General features: G+C 46.6%; 2 protein-coding genes across 2 annotated transcripts in view; both read right to left on the bottom strand.

Annotated features, from left to right (window-relative positions):
- Window positions 1-22,902, bottom strand: part of LOC142497853 (alpha-tectorin-like) — a 299,739-nt gene that overhangs the window by 178,605 nt on the left and 98,232 nt on the right. The window lies entirely within an intron of this gene.
- The window catches only part of LOC142498158 (uncharacterized), a 69,853-nt gene that overhangs the window by 26,126 nt on the left and 20,825 nt on the right, over window positions 1-22,902 (bottom strand). Inside the window, exons 3-9 of the mRNA XM_075606667.1 lie at window positions 21,784-21,831; window positions 4,957-5,081; window positions 4,396-4,680; window positions 3,443-3,574; window positions 2,568-2,718; window positions 1,768-1,942; window positions 171-181 (exon numbers count right to left, since the gene is read on the bottom strand). Of these exons, the coding sequence (XP_075462782.1) occupies window positions 171-181; window positions 1,768-1,942; window positions 2,568-2,718; window positions 3,443-3,574; window positions 4,396-4,680; window positions 4,957-5,081; window positions 21,784-21,831 (927 nt within the window). The remainder of the gene's footprint in view (window positions 1-170; window positions 182-1,767; window positions 1,943-2,567; window positions 2,719-3,442; window positions 3,575-4,395; window positions 4,681-4,956; window positions 5,082-21,783; window positions 21,832-22,902) is intronic.

Genomic DNA, 22,902 nt, shown 5'->3' with positions numbered 1-22,902 from the left:
GGGGGAACAAGGGTGGTGTCTGTGGGCGGGGGAACAAGGGTGGTGTCTGTGGGCGGAGGAACAAGGGTGGTGTCTGTGGGCAGAGGAACAAGGGTGGTGTCTGTGGGCGGAGGAACAAGGGTGGTGTCTGTGGGCGGGGGAACAAGGGTGGTGTCTGTGGGCGGGGGTACAATGGTGGTGTCTGTGGGCGGGGGAACAAGGGTGGTGTCTGTTAGCGGAGGAACAAGGGTGGTGTCTGTTGGCGGAGGAACAAGGGTGGTGTCTGTGGGCGGGGGAAAAAGGGTGGTGTCTGTGGGCGGGGGAACAAGGGTGGTGTCTGTAGGTGGGGGTACAAGGGTGGTGTTAGTGGGCGGAGGAACACGGGTGGTGTCTGTGGGCGGAGGAGCAAGGGTGGTGTCTGTGGGCAGAGGAGCATGGGTGGTGTCTGTGGGCGGAGGAACAAGGGTGGTGTCTGTGGGCGGAGGAGCAAGGGTGGTGTCAGTGGGCAGATTAGCAAATGTGGTGTCAGTGGGTGGAAGAGCAAGGGTGGTGTCAGTGGGCGGAGGAACAAGTGTTGTGTGAGTGGGCGGAGGAGCAAGGGTGGTGTCAGTGGGCGGAGGAGCAAGGGTGGTGTCAGTGGGCGGAGGAGCAAGGGTGGTGTCAGTGGGCGGAGGAGCAAGGGTGGTGTCAGTGGGTGGAGGAGCACGCGTGGTGTCAGTGGGCGGAGGAGCAAGTGTGGTGTCAGTGGGCGGAGGAGCAAGGGTGGTGTCAGGGGGCGGAGGAGCAAGGGTGGTGTCAGTGGGCAGTGGAGCAAGAGTGGTGTCAGTGGGCGGAGGAGCAAGGCTGGTGTCAGTGGGCGGAGGAATAAGGGTGGTGTCAGTGGGCGGAGGAGCAAGGGTGGTGTCAGTGAGCGGAGGAGCAAGGGTGGTGTCAGTGGGTGGAGGAGCAAGTGTGGTGTCCGTGGGTGGAGGAGCATGGGTTGTGTCAGTGGGCAGAGGAGTAAGGGTGATGTCAGTGGGTGGAGGAACAAGGGTGGTGTCTGTGGGCGGAGGAGCAAGGGTGGTGTCAGTGGGCAGATTAGCAAATGTGGTGTCAGTGGGTGGAAGAGCAAGGGTGGTGTCAGTGGGCGGAGGAACAAGTGTTGTGTGAGTGGGCGGAGGAGCAAGGGTGGTGTCAGTGGGCGGAGGAGCAAGGGTGGTGTCAGTGGGCGGAGGAGCAAGGGTGGTGTCAGTGGGCGGAGGAGCAAGGGTGGTGTCAGTGGGTGGAGGAGCACGCGTGGTGTCAGTGGGCGGAGGAGCAAGTGTGGTGTCAGTGGGCGGAGGAGCAAGGGTGGTGTCAGGGGGCGGAGGAGCAAGGGTGGTGTCAGTGGGCAGTGGAGCAAGAGTGGTGTCAGTGGGCGGAGGAGCAAGGCTGGTGTCAGTGGGCGGAGGAATAAGGGTGGTGTCAGTGGGCGGAGGAGCAAGGGTGGTGTCAGTGAGCGGAGGAGCAAGGGTGGTGTCAGTGGGTGGAGGAGCAAGTGTGGTGTCCGTGGGTGGAGGAGCATGGGTTGTGTCAGTGGGCAGAGGAGTAAGGGTGATGTCAGTGGGCGGAGGAGCAAGGGTGGTGTCAGTGGGTGGAGGAGCATGGGTTGTGTCAGTGGGCGGAGGAGCAAGGGTGGTGTCAGTGGGCGGAGGAGCAAGGGTGGTGTCAATGGGCGGAGGAGCAAGGGTGGTGTCAGTGGGCGGAGGAGCAAGGGTGGTGTCAGGGGGAGGAGGAGCAAGGGTGGTGTCAGTGGGCGGTGGAGCAAGCGTGGTGTCAGTGAGCGGAGGAGCCAGGGTGGTATCTGCGGGCGGAGGAGCAAGCGTGGTGTCAGTGGGCGGAGGAGCAAGTGTGGTGTCAGTGGGCGGAGGAGCAAGCGTGGTGTCTGGGGGCGGTGGAGCAAGGGTGCTGTCTGTGGTTGGTGGACCGATTGATGGACGATAGTCTGTTTGGGGACAGAAAATGTTTCAGTTATAACTTTATCCCTTTGGAGATTGGAGAATATCTTTTTACAAATGCCTCTTCTTTTGAGAACTAGAAACAATTTTCTATAACCAATTTCTTTTTATCGTTGACTTTTTTAATTGCGTTTTCCATAACAAAACATATTACAATACAACAAGACCACAAAATACAGTTTACAGTGATTACAATAATCCTTTACATTTAACAGTGCACTAAACCAGTAAATAATATACTGTATTAAAATCGTATATACTTTAGACAATGACAAACAAGAAATTAAATTGCATTTTAAATCAATGTCAGTTCTATCTGCATTGCATCATTTCCATCTGTACCCTTTACCCCCCCACCCCCTTACCCTTTGTTGTTTCTTTGCTATAGGTCCTAACCTTACTGTATGTAGGGATAACAGACATGTAATCAGTTTTAACAAGTTAAACAATATATGTAGCAAAATATAAATCAGTGATTGTCCATCAACAACAACTGAATACCAGACATGCCACAGGGAAAACATCCTGAGTTATAAGGAGCTTCAACATATACAGTATACATTGTACAGTAGAACTGTACTTGATATATTTCCTAATGAACATTGCACCTACCACAGAAGTCTGCAGATTTCAGCTGATCCGCTCTGAAAGCCCAGCGTCCGGTAACGTTAACGTTACTGGTGGATGACACATTCAGGATGGCTGGGGACATTGTTCCTGGAATTGAGTAGTAATCTGTGCTGTACCCGCTGTTTAGACCAGCCTGTGGAGCAGAACATCTCCTTAATGCAGTTGGACTCACCTACATCCTGAATGGAACGTGTCCCATACAGGGGGGAAGTACCAGTGTCACATAGAAGGGAATTTCAATAAAGGGAACATTCTATTTAGATATAATATTTCTTGCTTTGGGACTATTAGAAAAAATACTGCATTGTTACCACCGCAGCTGCAGAAATGTGGTTGCAGCTGGTAATAGTGCCATGGGATGTGGCTAGGGCCGCTGGCCATGTATATATGGTCATTTGATTGCAATTCGTGCATTTGCATGCTGTGGTCATAAGGCCCATATAAGATAGGATGTTCCCTCATCCCAGCACCACCTGATTCATTGGAAAGGGACAAGTTGCAGAATACATGAATAGAGCAGCATGGAGAGAAGCATTATAGAGCAGCCTAAGGAAATTCACATTGACCACCATCTTTACATTAAAACAACCTGGTAAATCTTGGAGGGTTTCATAGTGGGGAATCTATGAATAGGAAAATCAAGCAATGCATCTCTGTCTACTGTATATTGAGTTTTATCGTAACAACCATGTATGCATCTCTTTCAAAACAGATACCTGTATGCAGAACACAGAAAATATTAACGGAATAAATGCAGCAAACATTGGGGAAAGGAACTCTTTCCAAAACAGCTTACAAGGCTCCCAATTTCTTTATCTAACCAGTACTCCTCAGGGTGTACACAATGGCGTCCTTACCAGTGCTGGGGTACCTCCCAGTCCATCAGTCCCCCCGCTGGCTGTGCCTGTCGTCCACTGGATGTCCTCATAGTTGAACAGAATGAAAGTGAGATTCCCATCTGTGCTCAGGACAGCCTGAAATGTGTTCACCTAAAGGCACAGAACAGGGTATGGCATTACCTCTTCTGTGATTCCTGCTTGGTGCTCAGGGTTGGGCTAGGAAACTACAGGTGGAGCAGATGTTATTGCACCTGCTGGTGTCCAGTAGTGGCTGCAATAGCACGATTGCCCCACCTTTTTTCATGCACACGTCTAATGCTATTACAAGGACGCCTGTTCCTGCGGACACATTGTGTGTGAAATGCGTCAACTCACCATAACATCTGCTATATCTGTACTCTCCAAACACTATCTAAATGTATGAACACCATACTGGCATGATCCCACAAGATTTGAAAATAGGTTAAAATGCTAAATTTCACTACGGATTAAAGATATAACACGCATATATTTCAATGCTTTCAGGATAACATTTTAGTAGCCGTATAGTTTCCAGAGAAGTGTAGATTCTGTGTGGTGTGATGTGATACATTTTAATGGACAAACAAGAGTATTCTTCATACTGTGGCTGCCCAGAGCTTGTGAACTTTCAAAGATCTCTTCTTCATGAGCACAGTGTACACTTCCTGTGCTGACCATTCAGTGATAATGGCGCCAGTCCACACCAAGAAGAAAATCTGTTTCAAAAGCATCAATGAAGAAGTCTCTCGTTGCTCTATTAAAACTTATGATGTAACTACATGTAGTGTTTTTTTAGGGCTTTACACAATTACTGCAGCATGGGTTGGGTAACACAGGACTGGTAAAGGATGAGAAGAGTAACATAGGATTTTTACTGCATCAGAGAATGATGTGTGATTACTTTACAACAAAGTATGTTGGGGAGAAGGAAAGCTAAAAAGAAATGATACCTTGCTGGAAGATTGAGATCCATAATATGCAACTTTGTGCCATGTCGCCACAAAAACCCACTGAGCAGAGAAGTGTAGGACACAGAAGTGAGTTCTAATGTCAGATGTTGCCCGTGCCAAAATATCAGGATCCGTGCTCTGCCGGTAATATATGTCACCTGCTACCCTATTATCCACATCAGCCCAGAAAGGGGCTAGGAAAGGGTTCCCATCAGTCACAGGAAGCGCGCTGGGTGTAAAAGTGCCGATTGATGTATTGAATGACAGCAAACCATTGTTATTCACCTGTTGGGGCAGAAGAATAAGATGAAAACCCTTACATTTTTGCGGATCTTACGCAACTCCATAACCTCAACTGCTTCACTAACAAAGAACAATCTGGACTGTAAGAGTCTTTGTAAGTAGGCAGAAAGTATGGTCATGTATTTCCTTCTTATACATTAGACTTCCTCTTCATAATAATGGCAGGAGTAATACATTTGTATGTTACTCTTATTTGTGATATGAATTGCCCTATTTCGGGACAGTTAATGGAAGTGCAGTATCTGACACTGTACTCACGTAGAGATGAGTAGAAACATTCCCAAATAGATATAGTTTATCAGAGAGTGTTATTAATGCTGATCCACCATCATCTACTTTTGGATTCACAGTGTCGAGTGCAGGTCCATATGGGTAGAGAAGATCTGTGGGACAAAAAGGGATTGTATTACTTACAATTCTGGAAGTAACATTTCAATACAATAAGTTAAAGTCACCTTCAGCACTTAATGAAGATCCTGTCTCACACTACCGATGTTTAAAAATATACACCTTGTACCTCAAAGCTACTAGAAGCAGTTACTCATATTAAATCAATTGCAGACCTTCCCTCTGCCCCCACTTTCTAATGTAAACAAATCTAATTTAGCTAGCCTCTCCTCATAAATCAGATTATCCATCTGCTTTAATAATTTGGCATCTCTTCTCTGCGCTTTTTCTAGTTCCACAGTGTCTTCTTTTATGGAGTGGTGCCCAACACTGGTCTCCATATTCAAGGTGTAGTCTTACTAATGCTTTAAAGAGGGGCATACTTATGTTTACTTCCCTTCTATGCATTCCCTGTTTTATGCAAGAAAACATCTTGTTTGCCTTTGCAGCTACTACATGACTTTGGGCACTATTGCTAAGTCTGCTTTCAACAAGCACTCCTACTGTAGTGTCGACGGTTAGTCTAACACAAACCAGTGGCAATCACCAAAAAGAACCAGGTACATGCTGGATACATGCTTGATCTAGTTTAAGGCAAGTTTAAGGCATTTCTGCATTGACTAATGGCCCATCAGATTAAAAGCGGGGGTCCCTGGCAGTCCCATTCAAACGGATTGGGACTGCCAGGGACCCCTGCTGTGTTCATCCAATGGGTCATTAGTCAATGCAGAAATGCCTTAAACTTGCCTTAAACTAGCCAGGTTACACCCAGCATGTACCCAGCATGTAACCGGGCTAGTTTAAGTCAAGCTTTAGAATACTTGTTGTCTCGTCAGTAAATCCATCTCCATCAAGGATTCTCCTACAGGAAATGTATCCTCATTTAATTTGTAAATTGACAGTTTATTCTTGTTTCCCAAATGCAAAACCTTACATTTATTTGTATTAAACCTCATATGCCATTTACCTGCTCAAGTTTCCAGTCCAAGTCCTATCCAAGTCCTTCGGGAGAGAAATATCAGCCATCAGGCCAAATTCTGATATTTGAATAATGCCAAGGTTGCTAATTTGCTGCCCCTGTTATAATTGATGCCTTCTTCTTTCCTCAAGGACTAACATGTGACCGGCCTGGATCTGTAAACCCCGTAAAAACCAGGTGATTACAATACGCCCCCTCCCACCCCCTTTGGTGAAACTTGGGCACTGTACTGAAGCTATTTCTCCTAACCGAGCTTCTCCGGCAATTTGTGGAGGGGAATCAGGATGGCGAGAGCAGCGACACTTTCTCAATTTTGAGATATCTGCATCCAGAACGGTGCATACCAGCAATTGCTACTGTACATGGGATTTCACACTAAATGGATCAGCTTTAAATTTAGCGCCACAACCACAGCTCCAGACTCTGGATAAGGTAATCCACAGGTACTTTTCTCCAGCTCATTAACTGCAGGATTAGCAAGGAGACCAACTAATCCTCTGCCTATAAATCAGATTCATCTTTATCCAGATTGTGTGTTTTGATAACCCACACTATATACACTTTACTTGCTCTGGACAAATAGGCATGCATGACCATTTGTTAACGTCTAATCTACTAACATAAGGGCAGTATCAGAGTTTTAGGCTATCACTTGCTCCAACCTTTGTTTTATCAAACTGTATTCCACACCATTTGTTTGGTTTCTGGTTACAAGCAGATACATTGTTCAATCTTGTGCTTTTAATAGTGTGTGTTTTTAACTGTGTTTATTATCTGGTCCAATTTATATGTCTGTCATCAGTAGATTGTTTGCAGTGGAAGGAAACCTTCTGTGGCGCTGAGGTATGAATGGAAGTTTGATCTTGTGCAAAAGTTCTTGTCTTGGACTAATAGCATCAGGAAAGGAAGACAAAAATACAGAGAACACTGCAATAGTGTATTACCCAGGGACAATAGTATAAAGAGAGCAATTTATTGTATAAAACAATTGGTGAAAAACAATTAATATAAAACAATTATATCAGACAATTGTCAGACATGAATATGCATATAAAACACATATAAAACTTCCATGCGCTTGTGCACTAGGAAGATGAAACTGCTCCGCCGTGGTAAAAATTGAAATCCTACTCACCAGAGGTAACTAGGACATGCGCAATGGTTTTAGGGTCTTTACATCAGGTAACACCGCTCGCGGTGGGGTGGAATAGCCAGTTGATGCAGGAGGATCGCCTTCAATGCTCGTAGTCTCCTTGCTGACAGAGTCTGGTCGATCGGCTCCACTGCTGACGTCACCGCCTGGATCGCACTGCTACGGTGTCCCTGAGAGGCCAAAAAACCTCCAACGCGTTTCGAAACTCCTATTGGTGGGTTTCTTCGTCAGGGATGATTGCTACATGGGGCTGTACTTCTATATATACCCCAGATCGTTCAATTAAGGCAATTATATTGTTTTAGTTTGGGAAACACCCAGTGGAAAGTCCTCTGATTAAACATGAATATAGGATACAATGGTGAATTACATCAGTATAGGATACAATGGTGAATTACATAAAAAAATGGATTTACATCAAAAATTGAACAGGATGGCATATTATCACAATTTTGTTCAATAATAAAGATTAGAGATATGTCCAGATAGCGGACTGGGAATATCTAAAGGGGAAGAATAAATCCCTCCCATATGTTAAGTGAAACATGAGTCCACAATACCTGTTCAACTATATCAGTGGATTACAACATGTATAATGATACACAGAAATACATCAAAATCAAGGCTATCTAATGCTTGATTGGAGATTTACAAACACAAGAAACTTGTATATTGGTCAACATTTTTAACAATAAGTCACTGGATAGTGTATTATTAGAAAGATAATATATGAAGGATAATATATTAGAGAGACAATATATTAGAGAGACACCTTTTCAAGGTGGGACACATGAGAAAAGATCTTGCAATATATAACCAGCCTTAGTGTTGTTGATTTACTGGCTATCAATTATTATTATTACCAAAATAAAATTGAATTAGATTTTCATAATGAATATTAGTGTTGATTATTAATATAAATGAAAAATTAAATATAAATGTGAATATAAGTAATAATGAAGTGATAAATTAAGTTATAATAATTTAATGATATTAATGATGTTTTATGATGTATTGCAGGCTACCACATAAAAGATGTTGCTGTCAGAATTTTTAACATATCAGACTTTTTGACACTTGTTGGCAGACAAAGACAAGGACACTTGGCATGTTATGTGGTATAGTTAAAGAAGCTTTTATTTATGGAATATTTATTTAAGGAATGCTGACAGATCAAATTCAGCATTCAGCCCTTGTGGACTGAGCGTTTTTAATTAAAAAATCCACAAGGATTCCCTTTTGGAAATGAAGTTTAATTTATCTCCTCCTCGCTTGCAGATTGTGGGACATTCCATGGCATGACATTTCAGTCCTGCTGGACTTTGTGCATGTTTTAATTTGAAATGGAGAGAAACATTATGGGACTCAAAGCCTCTTTTGATGTTATATATGTGTTCCCCCGTGCGGCCCACATATTGTAGGCCACACGGGCATTCCAACAAATAAATGACAAATTGGCTGTGACAATTGATTAGTGTTCTGATGGGATACTCTTTTTGTGTAATGTTTGATGTGAATTTTTGAGTTTTGATACTGTGTTGACACGCTATGCATTTAGCACATGGAAAATATCCCTTAATTGCATCTATTGTTTTTTGTGTATTTCTACTGAATGGACAGCTAGGTGACAGTTTTGTTTTAAGATTGTTTGCTTTCCTAAAATATATTTCCGTTTTTTCTTTCAGATATCCCTTCAAGATATCATCTTGTCTTAGGAGACCCCAGTATTTACCAAATGTTTTAGTTATCTGTGGTGCCAGGGAACTGTATTGTGTGATGAATGCCACTGTGTCTGTCTTGCTGTTGTTTTTCTCTTTTGGTTTGTATTCCAATAAATCAGACCTTGTCATAACTTTTACTGTCTCAATGGCTTTATCCAACTGATGTCTATTGTAGGCACGGTCAACAAACCTCTGTTTTAAGTCCTGTGCCTGTGCATCGCATACTAAAGGGTCCGAGCAAATACGTTTGATTCTAACCAGCTGTCCTTTGGGGATGTTTCTAATACAATTTGGATTATGATGGATGCTGGCTAGAAGGTCATTGTTGGCTTGTGTTTTATATGCATTTTCATGTCTGACAATTGTCTGATATAATTGTTTTATGTTAATTCTTTTTCACCAATTGTTTTATACAATAAATTGCTCTCTTTATACTATTGTCCCTGGGTAATACACTATTGCAGTGTTCTCTGTATCTGTGTCTTCCTTTCCTGAGGCTATTAGTCCAAGACAAGAACTTTTGCACAAGATCAAACTTCCATTCATACCTCAGCGCCACAGGAGGTTCCCTTCCACAGACTTCTCATCTGGTTGGGAGGTACCAGATTAACCTTTTGGGCAGCTCCAGGACTACCTTCATTGGACTTAGTATCGCAGGTTTTATATCTTGTTTATTATTGTATTTTTGTTTGCACGAGCGCTATCTGCACTTACTATTTCACCACTCAGTAGACTGTTTGCAATCTAAATAATGTATTGGGATTCTGGATGCACATTTTTTGCCTTTTCCCCCCTTGCATCAACCCACAGACTGGTCTGTCTGTAATCCAGAGCAACCTTTGAATCCAGTGTTTTAATACATATGTTATGTATAATTATTATCTCTACATCTTACATAGTTACTTCACATTAATAACTGATTAATATTTATTACATATTTATTTATATAATCCTTTTCTTCCACTTTATTCCCGTGAGACACATATTCTCTTTTTATTTTTAATTTTAGAATGCTTAAAATAGTAGTTATATTTATTTATACACTTATTATTTAGGGTTTACATCATAGGGTTTATTCACGTTTTATTAATATTACTAGCGCACTTCACAACTTTTTTTTCAGAATCCTATAATGCCCCTTCATTGGTTGGTTCCTCAATAACTTGGGTCATGAAATTGTTTTTTTTTTGCAACCCAACATCCTGTTTTCTTTAGTCTTAATGCTAATCTCATGGCTCCAGTCTATATCCGGATTGTTAACATCACCCATTAAGAAAACATGACTTAATTTTGATGCCTGTCTAATACAGTATTCTACCCAATCTGTGCCAAAACCCTGGGACAGGGCATTTGCAAATGCTTTTTGACTTCCTCAATCTCACAGATATTTGGTGGTTTATAGTATATCCCTACAAACATTTTCTTTGTACTTCTATCTCCACTGATAATTTCTATCCACAAAGTCTCTATATTTCCTTTATTCCCTTCATCAACATCTTCCCTGATAATAGGTTTTCAATTCTGTTCAGTATATAATCATACTCCATCACTGCTCAATGTCCCTGAAAAAGGGAATAATCTTCTAAATAAACTGCCCAGTCATGAGATTCCACCCACCATGTTTCAGTCATGGCTATGATATTATACTGCTCCGTTTATTTATTAATTAATTAATTAAAGCGTCCCCATTGTATCTGTCAGGCTTGTTGCATTAGCAACAACACATTTGTGGTTTGTCCCAGTCTGTGCTACAGTTATCTTATCTGCTCCTACCTTTCTACTCCTATTGGATTTAGTTTTTAGACGTTTATTAGTATCTGTATTTAATATGGGTGTCTCCCTGCCTGCCAATCTCCCACTTCCCTCTATTAACCCTCCATGAGCCCTAGCTATTTCCCCATTCCTATCTATTCTGTTTAGTTCATTATCAGTCTCTCTTCCCTCCCCTCTACATTCTAGTTTAAGATCTCCTCTAACCTTTTGAACATCCTCCCCCCTAGCACCAACGATCTCTTTTCATCCATCTCTACCATAAAGATAGCATCTCTCAGAAAAAACTCCCAGTGCTCTAAAAAACACAAACCCTTCTTACTACTCCACTTTCTTTTCCATGCATTAACTTCCCCAAGCTGCAACTGCCACAATGTCTTAGCACATGGCATTGGTAGTATTTCAGAAAATGCTACCATGGAGGTCCTTGTTTAAAAATTTCAGGCTAGATCCCTGGAATAACTATTGTAGGACCCTCCATCTTTCTCACATTTGTCATTGGTTTCAACAAGTACCAAGAACTCGTCAGTCCCAGCCCCTCTGAACAATCTGTCTACCCAATGTGTGCAAAGCCACAAGGAAAGCCAAACAATTCAGTTCATGCAGTCAGGGCAAGATTGCTGTGTATACCCTCCAAATAATGGAGTCCTCTCAACTACAACATTTCTTGTTTTCTCAGTATCCTGAGAGCACTCTATGCTGGAGGAACTATTCCCTTGAATGCAAGAGGAATCAGTTTCTCCCAGACTTGCCATTATTTCCATACGCCCCCCAATATCTTGACTCAATCAGGAAAATCATTTGGGATGGATCAGCTCAGAACTGAGCTGCCTCTTCCACTTCCCAATGATTCCCCTTCAAACTATTACCCACATACCTGTTCGTGGACGGGTGTCGGTGGTTGGTGGACGAGAGTTGGTGGTGGTTGGCAGACGAGAGTCGGCGGCGGTTGGCGGACGAGAGTCAGTGGTGGATGGTGGAAGGGTGTCTGGGGGCAGGGGAGCAAGGGTGGTGTCTGTGAGCGGTGGAGCAAGGGTGGTGTCAGCGGGCGGAGGAGCAAGGGAGGTGTCAGAGAGCGGAGGAGCCAGGGTTGTGTCAGTGGGCGGAGGAGCCAGGGTTGTGTCAGTGGGCGGAGGAGCAGGGGTGGTGTCAGTGGGCGGAGGAGAAAGGGTGGTGTCAGTGGGCGGAGGAGCAAGGGTGGTGTCAGTGGGCGGAGGAGCAAAAGTGGTGTCTGTGGGCGGAGGAGCAAGGGTTGTGTCAGTGGGCGGAGGAGCAAGGCTGGTGTCATTGGGCAGAGGAACAAGGCTGATGTCAGTGGGCGGAGGAGCAAGGGTGGTATCTGTGAGCAGAGGAGCAAGGGTGGTGTCTGTGGGCGGAGGAGCAAGGGAGGTGTCTGTGGGTGGAAGAGCAAGGGAGGTGTCTGTGGGCGGAGGAGCAAGGGTGGTGTCTGTGGGCGGAGGAGCAAGGGTGGTGTCAGTGGGCGGTGGAGTAAAAGTGGTGTATGTGGGCAGAGGAACAAGGGTGGTGTCTGTGGGCGGAGGAGCAAGGCTGGTGTCAGTGGGCGGAGGAGCAAGGGTGGTGTCTGTGGGCAGAGGAGCCAGGGTGGTGTCTGTGGGCGGAGGATCCAAGGTGGTGTATGTGGGTGAAGGAACCAGGGTGGTGTCTGTGGGCGGAGGAGCAAGGCTGGTGTCAGTGGGCGGAGGAACAAGGGTGGTGTCTGTGGGCGGATGAGCAAGGCTGGTGTAAGTTGGCAATGGAGCAAGGCTGGTGTCATTGGGCAGAGGAGCAAGGCTGATGTCAGTGGGCGGAGGAGCAAGGGTGGTATCTGTGAGCAGAGGAGCAAGGGAGGTGTCTGTGGGCGGAGGAGCAAGGGAGGTGTCTGTGGGCGGAGGAGCAAGGGTGGTGTCTGTGGGCAGAGGAGAAAGGGTGGTTTCAGCAAGCGGAGGAGCAAGGGAGTTGTCAGCGGGCGGAGAAGCAAGGGTGGTGTCTGTGGGTGGAGGAGCCAGGGTTGTGTCTGTAGGCGGATGAGCAAGGGTGGTGTCAGTGGGCGGAGGAGCAAGAGTGGTGTCAGTGGGTGGAGGAGCAAGGGTGGTGTCAGTGGGCGGAGGAGCAAGGGTGGTGTCAGTGGGCGGAGGATCAAAAATGGTGTCTGTGGGCGGAGGAGCAAGGGTGTCTGTGGGCGGAGGAGCAAGGGAGGTGTCTGTGGGTGGAGGAGCAAGGGTGATGTCTGTGGGCGGAGGAGCAAGGGTGGTGTCTGTGGGCGGAGGAGCAAGGGTGGTGTCAGCAAGCGGAGGAGCAAGGGTGGTGTCAGCAAGCGGAGGAGCAAGGGAGGTGTCTGTGGGCGGAGGAGCAAGGGTGGTGTCTGTGGGCGGAGGAGCAAGGGTGGTGTCTGTGGGTGGAGGAGCCAGGGTTGTGTCTGTAGGCGGATGAGCAAGGGTGATGTCAGTGGGCGGAGGAGCAAGGGTGGTGTCAGTGGGCGGAGGAGCAAGGGTGGTGTCTGTGAGCAGAGGAGCAAAGGTGGTGTCTGTGGGCGGAGGAGCAAAGGAGGTGTCTGTGGGCGGAAGAGCAAGGGAGGTGTCTGTGGGCGGAGGTGCAAGGGTGGTGTCTGTGGGCGGAGGAGCAAGGGTGGTGTCAGCAAGCGGAGGAGCAAGGGAGTTGTCAGCGGGCGGAGGAGCAAGGGAGGTGTCTGTGGGCGGAGGAGCAAGGGTGGTGTCTGTGGGTGGAGGAGCAAGGGTGGTGTCTGTGGGTGGAGGAGCCAGGGTTGTGTCTGTAGGCGGATGAGCAAGGGTGGTGTCAGTGGGCGGAGGAGCAAGGGTGGTGTCAGTGGGCGGAGGAGCAAGGGTGGTGTCAGTGGGCGGAGGAGCAAAAGTGGTGTCTGAGGGCGGAGGAGCAAGGGTGGTGTCTGTAGGCGGAGGAGCAAGGCTGGTGTTAGTGGGCGGAGGAGCAAGTCTGGTGTCAGTGGGTGGAGAAGCAAGGCTGGTGTCAGTGGGCGGAGGAGCAAAGGTTGTGTCTGTGGGAGGAGGAGCAAGGGTGGTGTCAGCAAGCGGAGGAGCAAGGGAGTTGTCAGCAGGCGGAGGAGCAAGGGAGGTGTGTGTGGGCGGAGGAGCAAGGGTGGTGTCTGTGGGCGGAGGAGCAAGGGTGGTGTCTGTGAGTGGAGGAGCCAGGGTTGTGTCTGTAGGCGGATGAGCAAGGGTGGTGTCAGTGGGCGGAGGAGCAAGGGTGGTGTCAGCAAGCGGAGGAGCAAGGGAGTTGTCAGCAGGCGGAGGAGCAAGGGAGGTGTCTGTGGGCATAGGAGCAAGGGTGGTGTCTGTGGGTGGAGGAGCAAGGGTGGTGTCTGTGGGTGGAGGAGCCAGGGTTGTGTCTATAGGCGTATGAGCAAGGGTGGTGTCAGTGGGCGGAGGAGCAAGGGTGGTGTCAGTGGGCGGAGGAGCAAGGGTGGTGTCAGTGGGCGGAGGAGCAAGGGTGGTGTCAGTGGGCAGAGGAGCAAAAGTGGCGTCTGTGGGCGGAGGAACAAGGGTGGTGTCTGTGGGCGTAGGAGCAAGGCTGGTGTCAGTGGGTGAAGGAGCAAGGCTGGTGTCAGTGGGCAGAGGAGCAAGGCTGGTGTCAGTGGGCGGAGGAGCAAAGGTGGTGTCAGTGGGCGGAGGAGCAAGGGTGGTGTCAGTGGGCGGAGGAGCAAGGGTGGTGTCAGTGGGTGGAGGAGCAAGGCTGGTGTCAGTGGGCGGAGGAGCAAGGGTGGTGTCTGTGAGCAGAGGAGCAAGGGAGGTGTCTGTGGGCGGAGGAGCAAGGGTGGTGTCAGTGGGCAGAGGAGCAAGGGTGGTGTCTGTGGGTGGAGGAGCAAAGGTGGTGTCTGTGTGAGGAGGAGCAAGGATGGTGTCTGTGGGCGGAGGAGCAAGGGTGGTATCTGTGGGCGGAGGAGCAAGGTTGGTGTCTGTGGGGGGAGGAGCAAGTATGGTGTCTGTGGGCTTTGGAGCAAGGGTGGTGTCTGTGGGTGGAGGAGCAAGGGTGGTGTCTGTGGGCGGAGGAGCAAGGGTGGTGTCTGTGGGCGGAGGAACAAGGGTGGTGTCAGCAAGCGGAGGAGCAAGGGAGTTGTCAGCGGGTGGAGGAGCAAGGGAGGTGTCTGTGGGCGGAGGAGTAAGGGTGGTGTCTGTGGGCGGAGGAGAAAGGGTGGTGTCTGTGGGTGGAGGAGCCAGGGTTGAGTCTGTAGTCGGATGAGCAAGGGTGGTGTCAGTGGGCGGAGGAGCAAGGGTGGTGTCAGCAAGCGGAGGAGCAAGGGAGTTGTCAGCGGGAGGAGGAGCAAGGGAGGTGTCTGTGGGCGGAGGAGCAAGGGTGGTGTCAGTGGGCGGAGGAGCAAGGCTGGTGTCAGTGGGCGGAGGAGCAAGGGTCGTGTCAGTGGGCGAATGAGCAAAAGTGGTGTCAGTGGGCGGAGGAGCAAGGCTGGTGTCAGTAGGCGGAGGAGCAAATGTGGTGTCTGTGTGAGGAGGAGCAAGGGTGGTGTCAGTGGGCGGAGGAGCAAAAGTGGTGTCTGTGGGCGGAGGAGCAAGGCTGGTGTCAGTAGGCGGAGGAGCAAATGTGGTGTCTGTGGGAGGAGGAGCAAGGGTGGTGTCAGTGGGCGGAGGAGCAAGGGTGGTGTCAGTGGGCGGAGGAGCAAGGGTGGTGTCAGTGGGCGGAGGAGCAAGGCTGGTGTCAGTGGGCGGAGGAGCAAGGCTGGTGTCAGTAGGCGGAGGAGCAAATGTGGTGTCTGTGGGAGGAGGAGCAAGGGTGGTGTCAGTGGGCGGACGAGCAAGGTTGGTGTCTGTGGGTGGTGGACCGATTGATGGACGATAGTCTGTTTGGGGAGAGAACATTTTTCAGTTAAAGATTTATCCCTTATATATATATAATATATATATATATCTATACTATAATTCTAAGTTGGATTCTGTTTGTATGTCAGAAGCATTATAATCTCACAAACGGCACTACGTAGCACAACCAAACTTTCACTGTACGTTCTGCTGCGTATTTGTAGGTCAACGCAACTTTTTGGGGCTTCCGATGTCACTGACCCCCCAAGTTATGGACATTCTAAGTTTCACTCGGCTGGACAGCAGTAAAAGCAGGGGGCGGGGTGTGTGGCTACTAAGGGATGGGGCGTGTCCTTGCCCTGATCGGAGCTGTGTATCTCATGTGCAGTGATTCTCAGCCAGGGCTCCGCAGAGCAGTCCCAGGGGTCCCGCACTCACTTCTGCCCCTGGCTCTCCTCCTCCTTCCCCTCTCCTAGGAGCGCGCTGCAGTCCTCGCTGCCTCAAGCTTCCTGCTGCCTGTGAGCTACAAGGGAGGAGGGTGAGGGGGATCCGTGGTGTTGGCTGAGAGCTCCTGCTGCTTTTCTGTAATCATTGCATGTGAGTGAGGGGAGGGGGGAGAGGCTGCTTCTTTTGTAAGTGTGTGTGTGTGTGTGTTTGACAGTGTGACAATGTGTGTGTGTGTGTGTGTGTGTGTGTGTGTGTGTGTGTGTGTGTGTGGTGTGTGTTTGACAGTGTGACAATGTGACTGTGTGTGTTTGACAGCGTGACAATGTGTGTTACAGTGTGTGTGTGTGTGTGTGTGTGTTTCATTGTGTGGGTGTGGGTGTGGGTGTGTGTGTGTGTGACATTGTATGTGTGTGTGACATTGTGTGTGTGACATTGTGTGTGTGTGTGACATTGTGTTTGTGTGTGACATTGTGTGTGTGTGTGTGTGACATTGTGTGTGTGTGTGACATTGTGTGTTTATGTGTGACGTGCATGCGTGTGACGTGCGTGCGTGTGACGTGCGTGCGACGTGCGTGCATTTGTGACGTGTGTGCGTTTGTGACGTGTGTGCGTGCGTGCGACGTGTGTGATACGTGTGTGTGACGTGTGTGTGAGACGTGTGTGTGTCATGTGTGTGTGAAGTGTTTGTGTGTGACATTATGTGTGTGTGTGACATTGTGTGTGTGACATTGTGTGTGTGTGTGACGTGCGTGTGTGTGTGTGTGTGTGACGTGTGTGACGTGAGAGAGAGAGTGTGTGAGGAGGGGGAGGGGGAAAGGAGAGAGAAGGGGGGGAGAGGAGAGAGAAGGGGGACAGGAAAGAGAAGGGAGGGGAGGGGTGAGAGGAGGAAGAGGGGGAGAGGACAGAGAGGGAGGGGTGAGGGGGAGAGGAGAGAGAAGGAGGGAGACAGCGAGAGAGAGAGACATTGATTCGTAGGGTTGATGTGAGATGCGGGGGGTAGGGGGATGATGTGAGATACCGGGGGGGGGGGGTGATGTTTTAAACAAAATCATTAGAAAATATATACACATTCTTTATTCAAAAGTATGAGATAGTCGTTATTTATTACCCCTACTGCTTTACACGTCTATTTTGTGATTTACCCCTGTCATGTGTCATCCAGATAGGGGTTCCCCAAAATTTTACGAAATACTTAAAGGGTTCCTCCAAACAAAAAAGGTTGGGAATCACTGGTGTGTGTGATGTGAGATGTGCCAGCAGGGGGGATAGCGGGGGGATGTGCCAGATAGCGGGGGGAGATGTACCAGCAGAGGGGAGGGAGAGATGTGCCACCAGCGAGGGGAGATGTACCAACGGGTGGAGATGTGCAGGCAGCGAGGGGACATGCCACAGCAGTGCGGGAAGATGTGCCACCAGCGGGGGGTGGGGGACGACATGTTCCGGCAGCGGGGGGAGACAGGCACACACACGCACATATATATATTTAAACACAGAAAGAAAAAAGAGGGTAAAAAATGGAGCACTCAGAAAATATATGGCGAAAATAGAAAAATGGATTTTATTAGTAATGCAAAAATAAAATAATTAAAACATACCAAAACACATACCACATATTAAATGACTGCTGTAGAAATGAAACTTATAATATCTAAACAAAAAAAACCCAAACATGGAAGAACCATATAATGAGAGTCCCAATAGAACAGAACAAAACTAGGGGAAAAGAAAATTCCCCTAGAGATGTAGTGACGATCGGCCAATCATAGGGTAGGTAGGGACTCAAAAAAATAAATGGAACAACCAGATGACACAATAGTAAAAAATAGGATGATAAATCAAAATATAACACTATAAACCAAAAACCTGCATGTAAAGCAACTATAGAAAATATCCAAATGCTGCATAATATAACACACGAGATGCCAGGCAAAAATAGGTACTAACATGGGGGGAATTTGAAAGATGAACAGCAAAAGCCTGAGTGGCTAGGATAATGATGGTGAATAACATGAGCAAAGCCACAGAGGTATAATAAAAAAATCACAAGTGTGGCAAGACACTTCCATGATATGCACAGCTCTGACCCCTCTCCCCTGGTGGCTTTTGCCATCGATAAGATTAACATACAGTAGGCATTAGAGGTGGCAATATAGAACAACTCCTCCTTAGGAAAGAGTGTAGATGGATAGTACAGCTGGGAACTATGATCCCAGCTGGACTTAATGACTATCTTAGTTTTGCAATGTTTCTCTGATTTTGCTCATGCTTTCTTTTGATTTTATCCTCTTTGTCTCTTATTTACCGTTTGTCTCTTAATGTATAGATCATATTTCAGATCTGTATACCTGTCTCTCACTGTATAGACTATACATCAGACCTGTATATCTATTATAACATATTTTCTTCTGTTAATACTCAGTTTTATCTTTCTGTCCATATCTTTTATTCCTTTGCACCTTGTCCAGTATTTGTCTTTTTTTATTTCACCTTTATATCTTATGTAACGGGTTCTCCCCCCCCCCCCAATCTCACATTGGCCCGGGCAGTCTAACCAGTCCCCATTACGTGTTCGTGTTTGGTGGTGCACCTGTAGGCAACAGGACTCCTGAGTCTCCCGCTTGATGGTATTAGGGGATGTCATCAGGACAGGTAGCTGAGGTAGTGGGTGCGAGTTCAACTTACATCATGTGCAGCGCCTCCACCTCATCAGGATCTGTGCTTCCGCAGGGAGATGGTCCTGGTGAGGAACTCCTTCTTGGTGGTGACTGCCACTGTTGAGTAATCTCACACTCACACAGTGGGGGTTTCATTAACAAGGTCATCTTTATTGTAGATTGGGATGTAGCAGACTGCCCCATGCAGCTGCCGGCTCTAGCCGCACATCTCTTCGTGCTGTCCCTTTGCCAGGTACGCCCTCCCGTATTGAAGTGGGATTCCCCCTTCTCCTAGGGAGACCCTCTCTGCGCCAGGTCCCTGGACACAGAGTGGCTTAGACAGGCTTGATTGGTCAACCTGTACCGCTAGTTACTGCACTAGGGTCACAAAGTGTTCCTACAATCCCTTATGCAGGAAAATACAAGTTATCAGATACTTCACATAACTGCTGGAATACCTAACTAACTGACAGTGTTGTGCTTTATATACTTCAGGAGGCAGGCGCATCCCTGATGTCACTATCCAGGGACTCAGAGCATACAGCCACTCCCCTCCATACATAGAGCACCTCACCAGGGTGTGAGGGAAAACCTCCATAACTACTGCTGGCATACCTGTACTTATCAGGACTTACTGCCAACAGAGAGGAAAGTAGTATACCATTATTATGCATGGCTATACTTATATATACTTTTTTGTTATTTTATTTTGACCTACTATGTGACTTATACTCATGTGTGTCTCTTTAAGTTGTAGTGCTCTCAAGTTCCTCTCGCATATCCTCCGCAACAGATGACGCGCCTATAATACAGCACTGCTGATTGGCTGTCGGTCGAGAGCTTGAATTTGGCGTGAAATCGGAGCCCTTTAAAGAGCACTCATGAGACCTACGCACCCGGAAGAAGCCTCACGGCGAAACGGCCGTCGGAGCTGCGTCATACCTCCACATCCCCCTGACCCGTGTATGCTCTGTGCAGCGTGATGCCTGTGTCTACCTCAACTACACATCCAGACTGATGCTGGGGCGCTCTACGCTTGCTGCTGGTTATTACTCTACTGTGGGACTGGAACGCTGGGGGTCTGTATTCATTGCACATTGTGCTCTATTTGGACCTCCTCCCTACCTCACTTACTACATGCTCGCAGTGTTTTACTAGCATCAGGACTCATCTCTATATTTCAGCATCCTCAGGGTCTTTTTTTATTATACCTCTGTGGCTTTGTTCATGTTATTCACCATCATTATCCTAGCCACTCAGGCTTTTGCTGTTCATCTTTCAAATTTCCCCCGTGTTAGTACCTATTTTTGCCTGGCATCTCATGTGTTATATTATGCAGCATTTAGATATTTTCTATAGTTGCTTTACATGCAGGTTTTTGGTTTATAGTGTTATATTTTGATTTATCATCCTATTTTTTACTATTGTGTCATCTGGTTGTTCCATTTATTTTTTTGAGTCCCTACCTACCCTATGATTGGCCGATCATCACTACATCTCTAGGGGAATTTTCTTTTCCCCTAGTTTTGTTCTGTTCTATTGGGACTCTCATTATATGGTTCTTCCATGTTTGGGGTTTTTTTGTTTAGATATTATAAGTTTAATTTCTACAGCAGTCATTTAATATGTGGTATGTGTTTTGGTATTTTTTAATTATTTTATTTTTGCATTACTAATAAAATCCATTTTTCTATTTTCACCATATATTTTCTGAGTGCTCCATTTTTGACCCTCTTTTTTCTTTCTGTGTTTAAATTGTCTTTGGGTCGGTAGCACCGCCAGAGGGTATTATTTACCCTGACGTCTGGTTTTGTGTATTACCAGTTCATTTTGAGCTGATTTGACTGCGGCATCTATTTTGTGTTTTACACATATATATATACACAGACAGACAGACAGACACACACACAGAGACAAATCTCACCCCGCACTACATCCAGTAGTGGGGGAGCCGGGGAGATGTGCCAGCAGCAGGGAGGGGGGGGGGGGGGGGGACATGGTCATATATTCAATATTACATTCCCCGGGCGAAGCCGGGTACAAAAGCTAGTATATATATATATATATATATATATATATATATATATATATATATATATATATATATATATATATGTGTGTATATGTATGTATATATAATAAAGAAAATAAGTACAAATCTAGTGGGAAATGTTTTTTGCTTTGTTGTTTATATGTTATTATAGCTGCAGTTTGATTACTTTGTGGGGATTTAGTGAGTTAAAGCTGGCCTTTAGTGAGGGGCAAGGTGTTTATAAATTAGTAGTGACTTCGGGTATGGGTTTTGGAGGTCGGATTTCTGCTGATCTGAAGGTCATTTTCTTGGTAGGTGGCCAGGTGGGGCTGAACCTGAAGGTTTGCTACCAGGCGGGTTCTGCAGTGCTTGGCTAATTAAGGGGCGATGGTATCTGTTTGCTCTATTTATCCTGTTGAAGATCCTGACGACTGGCTGGCCTATTTGATGGTTGGAATTCTTTAACAAAGCTGTGGCCAGTTACATCCGTACTCTTTTTTGTTCTCTGGTTCATATTGAGGTTTTGGAGTTTTGGATGGAGATTGGATTTGTCTGGGCACTTGCAGTATCATAACTCATGGCAATTGCATGGGTAAAGTCACTTGCCAGCTTTTGTGAATCTACCTGACTGGGCAATATATTTATACTTGATATATAATTATACAATTAAATATCAATTCCAAATATTTGTTAAATAACCACATTTGTTAAGGTTGTTTCTTGTGCTGCCCTTGTGACTCCCAACGTTTGTGTTAGCATGATGATTTCAGGTCCAGATGTTGTACCAATCTAGGATGAGAGAATTTACAGTTGTCATGTGTAATAGCGATTCCCTAGCACTATGTGTTTCGTTTTTTGATTTCTGTTGAGTTAATTGCCTCTGCCGTACTGCTGTTGGAGACTGATGTGGTACTGTATCTGATCTTTCTTTAACAGACTGGCTTGTTTCAGGGGCCACATGAGTCCCAGAAACAGAAACGGGTGCTGTTATTTGGGAAAGTTCATATGTTGGTGAAACACTGAGGCTAATGAAGGTTGGAATCACCTCTGTACTAAGAAGAGAGGCATCCACTCTTTTCCCAGATGTTGGGGCTTTTATAGTTCCACTGGATTAAACGTCAAATTGTGTAGCAGTGTTTATGTTTTCGGCTGCATTACCTGTCTCAAATAATGTTGGCAGCACGGTAGTTCCTGCAGTGGAATCCTCTGAAAAAGAAAAGGATAAACAATAAAGTATTTGCGGTTTCAATTCAGCTTCAATCCTACCTTCCATTTATTAGCTGCACTTATTCCTGTTAAATAAATTTTGAGATACTGTACCATTAACATCAAGCTATACAGTATGTTTCGGAGGAAGGGGTAACAGTAGAAATGGTTGTTGGTCACAGTGCAGAGCTATAGGGGGGAGGAATTCACTAAGCTCTGCTAAATAAGGGGAAATAACGTGACCTCGCCTAAAACAGAAACATCCATTATTATCCCTGAGATAATGCCTTATTCACTAAGTTATAAATATGCAAAGAATATCGGCGTACTAAAGCTCATGTTTCTTCAGGATAACTTAAAATGATAAAGAACCTGGGTCTTACTTTGATCTTCAGACCCTGGAATACGGCTTGGAGGGGATAGAATACCAAGTCTAAATACAAGTACAATAAATAAAAATGTATTATATATTATACTAACACCTTAGTAGCCCGAGTTGTCTGGCAGCCATGGGTAACCATCAGGTTGGGCATGGGCATGGGCCCACAGGGTTATTGTTGTAGATTATTTCCAGGGAGTCTTGTACCCTGAGGATCATGGGAGATCTCTTCGTGGATGGGGTAAGTGGTTTTAGTTTTTCATTTTCCCCTTTCGTGCCATTAAGACTACCCAGGTTGTCTTTGAGAGGAATTAGGTAGCCTCACTGGCACTCGGGTTAATGACCATTTTATATGTATTTCACTGTATGCTTTAATATTGTTTTATATGATATACTAGCTTTTGTACCCGGCTTCGCCCGGGGAATGTAATATTGAATACATGAACCCCCCTCCCCCCCTGCTGCGGCACATCTCCCCGGGCCCCCCCTCCCCCACTGCTGGATGTAGTGCGGGGTGAGATTTGTCTCTGTGTGTGTGTCTGTCTGTGTATATATGTGCGTGTGTGTGCCTGTGTGTTTGTCTCCCCCCGCTGCCGGAACATGTCCCCCCCCGTCGCCCCCCGCTGGTGGCACATCTTCCCGCACTGCTGTGGCATGTCCCCTCGCTGCCTGCACATCTCCACCCGTTGGTA

This window comes from Ascaphus truei, chromosome 6, assembly GCF_040206685.1.
Source record: "Ascaphus truei isolate aAscTru1 chromosome 6, aAscTru1.hap1, whole genome shotgun sequence".
Taxonomy (NCBI): domain Eukaryota; kingdom Metazoa; phylum Chordata; class Amphibia; order Anura; family Ascaphidae; genus Ascaphus; species Ascaphus truei.
The sequence above is the reverse complement of the archived record's forward strand: the minus strand, read 5'-3'. Positions and strand labels throughout refer to the sequence as shown.